The sequence below is a fragment of the Pseudophryne corroboree genome, chromosome 2 (genome assembly GCF_028390025.1).
Source record: "Pseudophryne corroboree isolate aPseCor3 chromosome 2, aPseCor3.hap2, whole genome shotgun sequence".
NCBI classification, from domain to species: domain Eukaryota; kingdom Metazoa; phylum Chordata; class Amphibia; order Anura; family Myobatrachidae; genus Pseudophryne; species Pseudophryne corroboree.
Window position 1 is genome coordinate 568,879,645 of NC_086445.1, and position 13,484 is coordinate 568,893,128.

At 47.3% G+C, this 13,484-nt stretch overlaps 1 protein-coding gene across 2 annotated transcripts in view; it reads right to left on the reverse strand.

The window, feature by feature from the left end:
- STK40 (serine/threonine kinase 40) overlaps nucleotides 1-13,484 on the reverse strand; it is a 102,344-nt gene that overhangs the window by 53,105 nt on the left and 35,755 nt on the right. For both annotated transcript variants that reach the window (XM_063954380.1, XM_063954378.1), the window contains exons 2-6: nucleotides 11,948-12,066; nucleotides 4,182-4,267; nucleotides 3,630-3,773; nucleotides 1,097-1,324; nucleotides 827-879 (exon numbers count right to left, since the gene is read on the reverse strand). In XM_063954380.1, coding sequence (XP_063810450.1) covers nucleotides 827-879; nucleotides 1,097-1,324; nucleotides 3,630-3,773; nucleotides 4,182-4,267; nucleotides 11,948-12,062 — 626 coding nt within the window. In that variant the 5' untranslated portion in view covers nucleotides 12,063-12,066. The remainder of the gene's footprint in view (nucleotides 1-826; nucleotides 880-1,096; nucleotides 1,325-3,629; nucleotides 3,774-4,181; nucleotides 4,268-11,947; nucleotides 12,067-13,484) is intronic.

A 13,484-nucleotide genomic window follows, 5' to 3' on the forward strand; every position in this document is an offset into this window, starting at 1 on the left:
GAGAGAGAGGGGGGGAGAGAGAGAGGGGGGGGGAGAGGGGGGGGAGAGAGGGGGGGAGGGGGAGAGGGGAGGGGGGGAGAGAGGGGGGGAGGGGGGGGGAGAGAGGGGGGAGAGGGGGGGGAGGGGGGGGGAGGGGGGGGGGGGGGGGGGGAGAGAGAGAGAGGAAGCTCCAGGGAGGGAACACCAGCAGTAGCTGGCGCCCAGAGCTGGGGGAGGGGCTACAGGTCAGCGCCTTATCCCCTCTGCTGGACTTCTGGGGAGCCTTTTGCAAGTGTGGGGTCCCTGTGCGACACAGTGTCCACGCCAGTGGCGCGGTCCATCTCCTGGGACCGCGACCGGATCACGATTTGCCTCACCTCCCCCCTTTTAGTGCAGCCACGTGATTCTGGAGAATGACAGCGGTGGTGTGCCTGAAGACCCGGTGTGTCTCCGCTGCAAGTACCCGGAAACCAGGCCGCAGGAGTATGCAGCGCCACTGAGGGAGGTGATGGAGCCGCAGCACAGTATGTCATAAAGACACAGAAAGTGCTGCAGCCCTTGAAGTCTTTTCAGGGCTGCCTAGAGCAGCCCCACCTGTTAGCTGCCTGCACTGCAGGCACCAACTTACAAACTGAGCTCCAGTGCCCGGAGGCGGGGCTATAGAGGAGGCGGTGCAGTGCATCTTGGGAACAGAAAGCTTTAGCCTGTTGGTGCCTCGGATCAAGTTCCAACTCTACACCCCAATGTTATTCCCTGTGGAATACCAGCGTACCCTGCTGCAGAAAAAAACACATAAAAAATTACTAGACACATCCAACTCCCTTGATGTCATTGGTTAATCTCTTACCTTTTGTTCAGCACCATGTTACCCAGTTTCAGGTCTCTGTGTACAATGTTCTTCTGCAGAGAGAGGAGACCCCATCACACCAGTTATCGGCAGTAAAAATACATAGTAGTGCAAGTTGCTGTAGAGATGACTGTCAAAACAACATTGCTTACAAATTGTGTAATTAGCTTGTTGCTAACATCACACATGCCAAAGACTTTATGCTTGCGTATACAAGAAAGATCGTATTTGTCATCAAAGGACCAGGAGCAAAATGGATGAAAGGTATACCTTGTGTAGGGCTTCCACTACCCTGACAACATCATAGAAGATGACCACAGTTTCTCTTTCTCCCAGCCGTTTCTCCTTGATAACATAATGCTGTAAATTAATTAAGTCAGCCGTCTTGTCACTGAAATCGTGGGCACAGAGACAGTCTAGCACCAGGCATATTCGCTTCCGCATCTTCCTCACTAGCTTGTTGGCATCCATATCTTCTGCAATTTCACATGTCCTGTCCTAAAGAGATGTGTAGGAAGAATAAAACATACAGTAACTTAGTACAATCAGGCAGATCTTAAGGGTGGTCTTCAGCTTGCCGGCTGTTGGGATCCCGGCACCCGAATCCCGACACCCGGCATCCCGACACCATTTCTCCCTCTTGGGGGTACCCGACCCCCCCTGGAGGGAGAATAGATAGCGTGGCGCACGTAGCGCGCCACCGTGCCCACAGCGTAGCGAGTACAGCGAGCCGCAAGGGGCCCATTTGCGCTCGCCCAGCTGTCAGTATGCCAGCGGTCGGGATTCCGGCGCCGGTATGCTGGCCGCCGGCATACCATACTACACCCTATCTTAAGTCACAGCTACCAATTCACAAGGTAATCTGGCCAACAGAGAGACTGCTGTGACTACTTGTGATTGCACTTCAGCTTCTATGTACCACCTCTTTATTTTTTATGTATACATTATTGCTATATCAAAGCATTATGGAAAATGCTGTCATCCTCAATACAAGCAGAGGGAATGTCAACACTTGTGTGCAAATAGGATATATTTCATCAATAATATTTATAGCGCAGAAGATTAGAAATGGCAACTATTAAACAGGGCTTCTTCTTACAGGACTTAATTTTTCTCCATATACATGTCTCTTGATTTTGAGAGGCAGCTGGAAAAAGAGAAAGCCCCTAAAATTAAAAATACTGCGTCACCCTACATTATCAAAGGCTAATGCCGCTCCTCATCTCTATGGGGAGAATTCAAGTGTTTTGCGCGCCGACAGAGCAATTCAAGTGTTGTCGACTTTACGGGCTGGTAACTAGTATACTTTAAAAGGGCTTCTCCAACCTTTAATATCACAAAATTTCAGAGGGTAAATAGTTACACAGTGCTTGTTGTTTTGTCAGGCTTCAGGGCGATTCCACTTAGTCGAGAAAGATTCCCTCACAATTAGGGTATCTCCATTTACTTTACGTGCAAGTTTTTATTTCTTTTTTGCAATACATGTACTATAAAAGTGGATGTACAATTCCACAACCTCTGCAGAAGTGCAAACAAGTCTATTCATCAGTAAATTCAGCACCACACTATTTCAAGAAGTTACAGCTTTCAAAAAAGGAATTAAAGCATTGCTACAAAGGAAATTTCGCACTGAACCTAGGGTCAGACTGGATACATGGTAGTTCTGGCAAATGTCAGAAGAGAAGGTTCGGCTAGGGCTGCTCAGGGGGGCCCGGGTGGTGTGGATTTGATGCCAGGCCACCAGCTGTTTTCAATAAGCAGACATGCGAGAGAGACAGTGCCACAACCATTTAGAATCTGGCACTTGCCTTGATCCAAATGGAGCTCGCGCACAGGCAGCCAATCAGAAGTGGCCGCAACGGCACCAAATCCACACCCATAATGGGCAGTGGAATATCTCTAGTAGCTGCACAAGATCTTCGAGACCCAGCAGGAACTGCTGGAGATGCAGACAGATGAGCTGGAGGAACAAGTGGTGACCCTGTACAGAGTGAAGGCCAGACTGCAGGATGAGTGCCACCATTACCTGGCCACCTGCAGGCAGCACCAGTCGGCTCCTGGAGTCACCTGCCTCAGTTATATCCGAGAGAATGAAAAGGGAGTGCCTTCCCATGCTATTCTTGTGCGAGCAGGATTCTGTGTAGGGGCAGCGATATAGGGCACTATGACACCTGTTGCTGATAATGTGGGGTCCCATCTTCTGTGCTATATGAGCAGTTATACACTGATTAGCTGATCTTCCACCGTGGGGGGGGGCAGAGTAGAGGGAGAATCAGGTGGTGACAGGTGTGTCATTACTGCGGTCTATTCACCTATGTGTATATGAATTGGACAGAGATCATATGTGCGTATACTGTGCTAACTGCTTGCCATATGTGTGCTGTTCGTACTATTGTGACATGTGTTACACATGTAATATATGGAGGTGTGTGTGCTTGCGATCAGGGCCTTCCTACTTCTAGGTCTGTGTTTTTACTCAGTTTTGTTCTATTACTGTTGTTCTAATTGTAAAGCGCAACGGAATATGCTGCTCTATATAAGAAGCTGTTAATAAATATACAGGAGATAAATTAGGTATTGGTGTTTAGTGTTTTGGATTTTTATAGATTTAAAAAAAAAAACAACGACAAATTTATCTGAAAGCAGAAAAAAATTAATAAATAAAATCAAAGAAAAAGAAATACATTTTGTTATTAAAAAAGGTCACATATATGCTCAGGTTTTGACACGCACAAGTAATGTGTTAATACCAATATGCAAACAAGAAAAATGATATGTCATAAGGGGTAGTGCTTTGCTTTACCTGAAAAAGACCGTGATGATGGACCACTCCATCTTGATTGTGCAGGAGGGATAACAAAGAATATTCAGTGTGCAGCAGCATTTTGCCTTGTCTTTCCTCTTGTGTCTCCCCAATTTTGTTTGGTCTTTCCTCCAAGCTCAGTATCTGATAGAGCAGAGAGAACCTTTTATCACTCTGCTAAGCAGATCTATCAGAACACGGTTATTCTCACATCCTCCAGTATGAAAATAGCTTAGAACCAGGGGTCTGACAAAAGGCTGGGTCCAAGTATTTGAGTCACTGTATTAATGGTCCCGAGATTGGTTGGAAGAGGTGTAGTCACCTGCAATATCTTAAGATATTTCTAAAGATGGAAGCTTTGGTTAAGGATTACACTACTATATAAAAATACAAAAGGTGCACATAAAATGTAGTAAGCTAGACTGCACCACAGAAAGAAGTGTATGTTATTTAGGATATCAAACGAACCAAATACATACTTTGTGATTGTTTTCAGCACTTATTTCAAGTTATGAGAGAGGACAGTACACCAAGAGTGACATAAAAGCTCACCTTCAGCTGGTAAAAGTCATCTGTGCCATCCTTCCGTGCTAGACACTGCACAATACTGGGCACAGGAGAGTTTCCTAAGCGTGGACCTAGAGGGAAAGAACGGCAACATTGGATCCGGAAATGTTTAACATGCAGTGAGACTGCGTGATGCGTTTGGCCACCAAGTGTGGTAAATAGCGCTTTCAAATAATTCAGTTCCCATTCATACAAAATACATTAACAAAGGGCGTCATTCCGAGTTGTTCGCTCGTTATTTTTCTTTCGCAACGGAGCGATTAGTCGCTAATGTGCATGCGCAATGTCCGCACTGCGACTGCGCCAAGTAAATTTGCTATGCAGTTAGGTATTTTACTCACGGCATTACAAGGTTTTTTCTTCGTTCTGGTGATTGGAGTGTGATTGACAGGAAGTGGGTGTTTCAGGGCGGAAACTGGCCGTTTTATGGGTGTGTGCGAAAAAACGCTACCGTTTCTGGGAAAAACGCGGGAGTGGCTGAAGAAACGGAGGAGTGTCTGGACGAACGCTGGGTGTGTTTGTGACGTCATACCAGGAACGACAAGCACTGAACTGATCGCAGTTGCCGAGTAAGTCTGGAGCTACTCAGAAACTGCTAAGAAGTGTCTATTCGCAATTTTGAGAATCTTTCGTTCGCAATTTTGATAAGCCAAGATTCACTCCCAGTAGGCGGTGGCTTAGCGTGTGCAAAGCTGCTAAAAGCAGCTTGCGAGCGAACAACTCGGAATGAGGGCCAATATCTGCAAAGGACAGTTATATTGTGAGAATATTTTTTCCTATGAAACACATTCATTTTATGTAATATTAGTAAATCTACCTCTAGGACTCTCTTATATATTAATATGTTCATAGCTCCACTGTGTGACTACAGCACAACTGGAGCAGTACTGGATGCATTAATGTCATCTCCCACCATAGTGGCTGTACCTGTTGCATCTAACCATTACTGGTAAACGGCCTCTCCGAGCTAATGTGGGACTACTGGTGCAGTGCAGGCTTTGGAGAACAGCAAACAAATTAAAAACAAAATCAAATTAAATATAAAGTTACTGATTAACGTGTCAAACAAAAATGTAGCACTAGAAATCTGGACACTGCAATTATATAGTACACCTGGTACTCACAGTACTGTAATGTTAACTGTACTTATTACCCCACTTCTTAATATGTAACTATAGGCAGCTAAAGTTATGCTTCTGGGTGAGATAAAAACGATAATTAATAGGTACACACACTTTTGAACTACTCAGTCGGTTATCCATTAATTATCCCGGCGCCCAAAACAGTTGAATTTCTCCCTAAGAGACCTACGTTCACCCAGAAACAAAGCTTTGTTGAAAATAAGATTTTACTCACCGGTAAATCTATTTCTCGTAGTCCGTAGTGGATGCTGGGAACTCCGTAAGGACCATGGGGAATAGCGGCTCCGCAGGAGACTGGGCACAACTAAAGAAAGCTTTAGGTCACCTGGTGTGCACTGGCTCCTCCCACTATGACCCTCCTCCAAGCCTCAGTTAGGATACTGTGCCCGGAAGAGCTGACACAATAAGGAAGGATTTTAAATCCCGGGTAAGACTCATACCAGCCACACCAATCACACCGTATAACTCGTGATACTATACCCAGTTAACAGTATGAAAAACACTGAGCCTCTCAACAGATGGCTCAACAATAACCCTTTTGTTAACAATAACTATGTACAAGTATTGCAGACAATCCGCACTTGGGATGGGCGCCCAGCATCCACTACGGACTACGAGAAATAGATTTACCGGTGAGTAAAATCTTATTTTCTCTAACGTCCTAGTGGATGCTGGGAACTCCGTAAGGACCATGGGGATTATACCAAAGCTCCCAAACGGGCGGGAGAGTGCGGATGACTCTGCAGCACCGAATGAGAGAACTCAAGGTCCTCCTCAGCCAGGGTATCAAATTTGTAGAATTTTGCAAACGTGTTTGCCCCTGACCAAGTAGCAGCTCGGCAAAGTTGTAAAGCAGAGACCCCTCAGGCAGCCGCCCAAGATAAGCCCACCTTCCTTGTGGAATGGGCTTTTACTGATTTAGGATGCGGCAGTCCAGCCGTAGAAAGCGCCAGCTGAATTGTGCTACAAATCCAGCGAGCAATAGTCTGCTTAGAAGCAGGAGCACCCATCTTGTTGGGTGCATACAGGATAAACAGCGAGTCAGTTTTCCTGACTCCAGCCGTCCTGGAAACATAAATTTTCAGGGTCCTGACTACGTCCAGAAACTTGGAATCCTCCAAGTCCCTAGTAGCCGCAGGCACTACAATAGGTTGGTTCAAGTGAAAAGCTGATACCACCTTAGGGAGAAACTGGGGACGAGTCCTCAATTCTGCCCTATCCATATGGAAAATCAGATAAGGGCTTTTATAGGACAAAGCCGCCAATTCTGATACACTCCTGGCCGAAGCCAAGGCCAATAACATGACCACTTTCCACGTGAGATATTTTAGATCCACGGTTTTTAGTGGCTCAAACCAATGTGATTTTAGGAAACTCAACACCACGTTGAGATCCCAAGGTGCCACTGGGGGCACAAAAGGGGGCTGAATATGCAGCACTCCTTTTACAAATGTCTGAACTTCAGGTAGTGAAGCTAGTTCTTTCTGGAAGAAAATCGACAGAGCCGAGATCTGTACCTTAATGGAGCCTAATTTCAGGCCCATAGTCACTCCTGCCTGTAGGAAGTGCAGAAATCGACCCAGTTGAAATTCCACTGTTGGGGCCTTTCTGGCCTCACACCAAGCAACATATTTCCGCCATATGCGGTGATAATGTTTTGCAGTTACATCTTTCCTGGCTTTAATCAGCGTAGGAATGACTTCCTCCGGAATGCCCTTTTCCTTTAGGATCCGGCGTTCAACCGCCATGCCGTCAAACGCAGCCGCGGTAAGTCTTGGAACAGACAGGGCCCCTGCTGCAGCAGGTCCTGTCTGAGCGGCAGAGGCCATGGGTCCTCTGAGATCATCTCTTGAAGTTCCGGGTACCACGCTCGTCTTGGCCAATCCGGAACCACGAGTATTGTTCTTACTCCTCGTTTTCTTATTATTCTCAGTACCTTTGGTATGAGAGGCAGAGGAGGGAACACATAAACTGACTGGTACACCCACGGTGTCACTAGAGCGTCCACAGCTATCGCCTGAGGGTCCCTTGACCTGGCGCAATATTTCTCTAGTTTTTTTGTTTAGGCGGGACGCCATCATGTCCACCTGTGGCCGTTCCCAATGATTTACAGTCAGTGTGAAGACTTCTGGATGAAGTCCCCACTCTCCCGGGTGGAGGTCGTGCCTGCTGAGAAAGTCTGCTTCCCAGTTGTCCACTCCCGGAATGAACACTGCTGACAGTGCTAGAACGTGATTTTCTGCCCATCGGAGAATCCTTGTGGCTTCTGCCATCGCCATCCTGCTTCTTGTGCCGCCCTGTCGGTTTACATGGGCGACTGCCGTGATGTTGTCTGACTGGATCAGTACCGGCTGGTGAAGAAGCAGGGGTTTTGCCTGACTTAGGGCATTGTAAATGGCCCTTAGTTCCAGAATATTTATGTGTAGGGAAGTCTCCTGACTTGTCCGTAGTCCTTGGAAGTTTCTTCCCTGTGTGACTGCCCCCCAGCCTCGAAGGCTGGCATCCGTGGTCACCAGGTCCCAGTCTTGTATGCCGAATCTGCTGCCCTCTAGAAGATGAGCACTCTGCAGCCACCACAGCAGAGACACCCTGGTCCTTGGAGACAGGGTTATTAGGCGATGCATCTGAAGATGCGATCCGGACCATTGGTCCAACAGGTCCCACTGAAAGATTCTGGCATGGAACCTGCCGAATGGAATTGCTTTGTAAGAAGCCACCATCTTTCCCAGGACTCGCGTGCAGTGATGCACCGACACCTGTTTTGGTTTCAGGAGGTCTCTGACTAGAGAGATGACAACTCCTCGGCTTTCTCCTCCGGGAGAAACACTTTTTTTCTGGACTGTGTCCAGAATCATACCCAGGAACAGTAGACGTGTCGTCGGAACCAGCTGTGATTTTGGAATATTCAGAATCCAACCGTGCTGGTGTAGCACCTCCTGAGATAGTGCTACACCTACCAACAACTGCTCCTTGGACCTCGCCTTTATTAGGAGATCGTCCAAGTACGGGATAATTAAAACTCCCTTTTTTCGAAGGAGTATCATCATTTCCGCCATTACCTTGGTAAACACCCTCGGTGCCGTGGACAGTCCAAACGGCAGCGTCTGGAATTGGTAATGGCAATCCTGTACCACAAATCTGAGGTACTCCTGGTGAGGATGGTAAATGGGGACATGCAGGTAAGCATCCTTGATGTCCAGGGATACCATATAATCCCCCTCGTCCAGGCTTGCAATAACCGCCCTGAGCGATTCCATCTTGAACTTGAATTTTTTTATGTATGTGTTCAAGTATTTCAAATTTAAAATGGGTCTCACCGAACCGTCCGGTTTCGGTACCACAAACAGTGTGGAATAGTAACCCCGTCCTTGTTGAAGTAGGGGCACCTTGATTATCACCTGCTGGGAATACAGCTTGTGAATTGCCGCTATCACAGCCTCCCTGTCTGCGGGAGTAATCGGCAAGGCAGATTTTAGGAACCGGTGGGGTGGAGACGCCTCGAATTCCAGTTTGTACCCCTGAGATACTATTTGAAGGATCCAGGGATCCACCTGTGAGCGAGCCCACTGATCGCTGAAATTTTTGAGGCGGCCCCCCACCGTACCTGGCTCCGCCTGTGGAGCCCCACCGTCATGCGGCGGACTTGGAAGAAGCGGGGGAGGACTTTTGCTCCTGGGAACCTGCTGTTTGTTGCAGCCTTTTCCCCTACCTCTGCATCTGGACAGAAAGGACCCGCCTTTTCCCCGCCTGTTTTTCTGGGTCCGAAAGGACTGCACCTGATAAAACGGCGCCTTCTTAGGCTGTGAGGGAACATGGGGTAAAAATGCTGACTTCCCAGCTGTTGCTGTGGAAACTAGGTCCGAGAGACCATCCCCGAATAACTCCTCACCCTTATAAGGCAAAACTTCCATGTGCCTTTTAGAATCTGCATCCCCTGTCCACTGCCGAGTCCATAAGCCTCTCCTAGCAGAAATGGACGATACACTTATTTTAGATGCCAGCCGGCAGATCTCCCTCTGTGCATCTCATGTATAAGACTGAGTTTTTTATATGTTCTATGGTTAGCAGAATAGTGTCCCTGTCTAGGGTGTCAATATTTTCTGACAGGGAATCTGACCACGCAGCAGCAGCACTGCACATCCATGCTGACGCAATAGCTGGTCTAAGTATAATGCCTGAGTGTGTATATACAGACTTCAGGATCGCCTCCTGCTTTCTATCTGCAGGCTCCTTGAGGGCGGCCGTATCCGGAGACGGTAGTGCCACCTTTTTAGACAGACGTGTGAGCGCTTTATCCACCCTAGGAGGTGTTTCCCAACGTGCCCTATCCTCTGGCGGGAAAGGGAACGCCATTAGTAACTTTTTAGAGATTACCAATCTTTTATCGGGGAAAGCCCACGCTTCTTCACACACTTCATTTAATTCTTCCGATGGGGGAAAAACTACGGGTAGTTTTTTCTCCCCAAACATAATACCCTTTTTAGTGGTGCAATCCAGGTTCCCCCCTTTTTTCCACTATATTTGTGTATATATTGTACACTGGAAGGCAAGGCTTCCTTCCTCTGGATTGGCACTCCTCCCATTCACCCTCAGGTGTTTTAATTAGCTGGGTTCCTGCATTTCAGATCACACATTGATAAGGCCCTATTTAGAGGTAAGTCCTGTATAAATGTATAGAATGTGATAATATTAGGGATGTTAGGGACCCATGTGATGAAGTCACCTGGCCGCGGTACATGGGCCCGCATATTTGCGCAAATGTGTGCTAAGAACTTCAATTATACTCCATGTTAATTGTGAGGGTTTATTTAAATTATTTTTATTATCAGTGTTCTTAGTGCTAAGAGTGTGCATCTGCATCTCTCTTCACCCTTTTTAGTGGTACCTGGGTTTAAATCAGAAATGTGTAACACCTCTTTCATTGCCTCAATCATGCAACGAATGGCCTTAGTGGGCATTAGATTAGACTCATCGTCGTCGACACTGGTATCAGTATCCGTGTCGACATCTGCGTCTGCCATCTGAGGTAGGGAGCGTTTTAGAGCCCCTGATGGCCTTTGAGACGCCTGGGCAGGCACGAGCTGAGAAGCCGGCTGTCCCGCATTTGGCATGTCGTCAAATTTTTTGTGTAAGGAGTCGACACTTGCACGTAATTCCTTCCATAAAACCATCCACTCAGGTGTCTGCCCCGCAGTGGGTGACATCCCTTCTATAGGCATCTGCTCCGCCTCCACATAATTTTCCTCATCAAACGTGTCGACACAGCCGTACCGACACACCGCACACACACAGGGAATGCTCTAACAGAGGACAGGACCCACAAAAGCCCTTTGGGGAGACAGAGTGAGAGTATGCCAGCACACACCAGAGCGCTATATAATGCAGGGACTAACTGAATTATGTCCCCTATAGCTGCTGTTATATATACTGCGCCTAAATTTAGTGCCCCCCCTCTCTTTTTTACCCTTTTCTGTAGTGCAGACTGCAGGGGAGAGCCAGGGAGCTTCCTTCAAGCGGAGCTGTGAGGGAGAAATGGCGCCAGTGTGCTGAGGGAGATAGCTCCGCCCCTTTTTCGCAGACTTTTCTCTCGCTTTTTTATGGATTCTGGCAGGGGTATTTATCACATATATAGCCTCTGGGGCTATATATTGTGATATATTTGCCAGCCAAGGTGTTTTTATTGCTGCTCAGGGCGCCCCCCCACAGCGCCCTGCACCCTCAGTGACCGGAGTGTGAAGTGTGTATGAGGAGCAATGGCGCACAGCTGCAGTGCTGTGCGCTACCTTGGTGAAGACTGATGTCTTCTGCCGCCGATTTTCCGGACCTCTTCTTGCTTCTGGCTCTGTGAGGGGGACGGCGGCGCGGCTCTGGGACCGAACACCAAGGCCAGTTCCATGCGGTCGGTCCCTCTGGAGCTAATGGTGTCCAGTAGCCTAAGAAGCCCAAGCTAGCTGCAAGCAGGTAGGTTCGCTTCTTCTCCCCTTAGTCCCTCGGTGCAGTGAGCCTGTTGCCAGCAGGTCTCACTGTAAAATAAAAAACCTAACATATACTTTCTTTCTAGAAGCTCAGGAGAGCCCCTAGTGTGCCTCCAGCTCGGCCAGGCACAAAAATCTAACTGAGGCTTGGAGGAGGGTCATAGTGGGAGGAACCAGTGCACACCAGGTGACCTAAAGCTTTCTTTAGTTGTGCCCAGTCTCCTGCGGAGCCGCTATTCCCCATGGTCCTTACGGAGTTCCCAGCATCCACTAGGACGTTAGAGAAATTATTTTAAACACTTAGGAATTTTAAAGCGACTTACATTAATTAGAATTATGGTGCACAGATAACATCATCAAAAGACTGTTGCAACTGTCTGGGACCAAAAATTATCTGGGATGATTTCTTTTTGTCATATAGCTGCTTAGTTTACAAAATGACAGTAATGCAGTGAAGCAGTTGCTGTAATAATTGTGAGGATCCATAAATACAAGCTTCTGACTGCACTTGCAAGTGAGAATGATTGTGGCACAACCTTAGCAGTTTTACAGGCATTCATGTCACTGGTCTGAATCTTATTAAAACTGGAATAAGCGACAGCACAGGATATTAAGCTAGAGTAATTCAACGTACCCAGAATGAATGGTCCTGCTCTCTTCGCAGTGCTTCCCGAGATACCGCTGCATAGTGCCTTGGGTCTGGCAGAGGTCTCACCAGAAACCCTTTCAGATCCTCTTCTCTTCATCATCTATCTGGAAAGGGAAAGCACAAAAGAAACAGATATATGGGGTGAATGCTGCTTATTCATTCACATGTGTGCCTTTTTCCAACACAGTTCCTCCACCTACTGATTTTACAGTCAGTTCCTGAACAGACACTGCTCCATCTGCCTTCACAAGCAAGTATACAGAAGGATACTGCACACAGCGGAAACACTAATAGGTCATCTACACTTCAGGAGGAACAAAGCCTTTTCGAATATTAAAAAGATTACAAAGCAATATAAAAAGGTGTTTGGCCAAAATATATTTCTGGGACTTGCTAAAAAGGGTTATTGTAATTTTGGCGTTTACCATGACTGCAGTCGTGCGCAACAGAACACTTAGAGCTCTTCTGAACATACAAACAGGAAAACCACAGATAAAAAATAGGCTACAAACCTGAAAAAATAAAAACACAACATATCCTAACTTATTTGCATGATATTAATCTGCTATTCCATAACATTTATTCTTAAAAAAAGTGTTAAAATGCACAGTGTTTCAATATATGCATATCTCCCTGTAACTCCAGTTTTCCAACTAGGCTGTTTGAATGGGGCGCCATGCTCTGTCTTTCTTTAAATTAAAAATAATCCCATCCCTTTTCATGTGCACCATGACTTGTTAAATATAATTCAAACTGCAGGGAAATAATAAATTGTATGTATTCTTTCTTCGCCATTCAACCTCTCACATAACCCTGTTAAATGCCACTAGGACCACCCCACAAGGCTACAGAACGTGTCTCTTCAATGTCCTTTAGACATTCTCATGGGCCACGAGAGAGAGAGAGAGAGAGAGAGAGAGAGAGAGACAGACATACACACATATATATATACATATACATACTAGGCGATTCATCGCGCCCTACGGGCGCTCTTCACACTATGCCCCCTTAACCCTTGCAGATTCTTCTGGTGTACAATATTTTTATTATATGGAGTATTGCCTCCAATCATAATTGTGTGAGTGGTTAAATATTGCACGGACAAAGGGCGTGCGATGGTTATGGGGTCCTTGCAACAGCGTACACAGGGCCTGATGAATCACCTAGTAGGTGCTGCGGATGGGGGAGTAGTACAGGGGAGACGCTGGTGGTGGAGGGGCGGTTTGCTGGGGTGCCGCGGGTGAGGGGTTGGTGCCGCAAGTGAGGGAGGGGATCCGGAGCCACCGCGGGTTAGGGTGGAGCAGTTGCAGGTGCGGTGGTGCCGTGGGTGGGGGTTTGGAGCCACCGTGGGTGGAGGAGGGGTGCAGTGGATGGGGCCTGGAGGTACTGCGAGTGGGGGAGGGGCGGGTATAGCTTATCTTGCTTCTCCTGGAAGCAGCTAAGCTGCTGTCCTCCCTTTTGCAGTGGCTCTCCCGGCTACTCGCACAGCAACCAGTCACTATTAATAGCGCCGGTGTCTCAA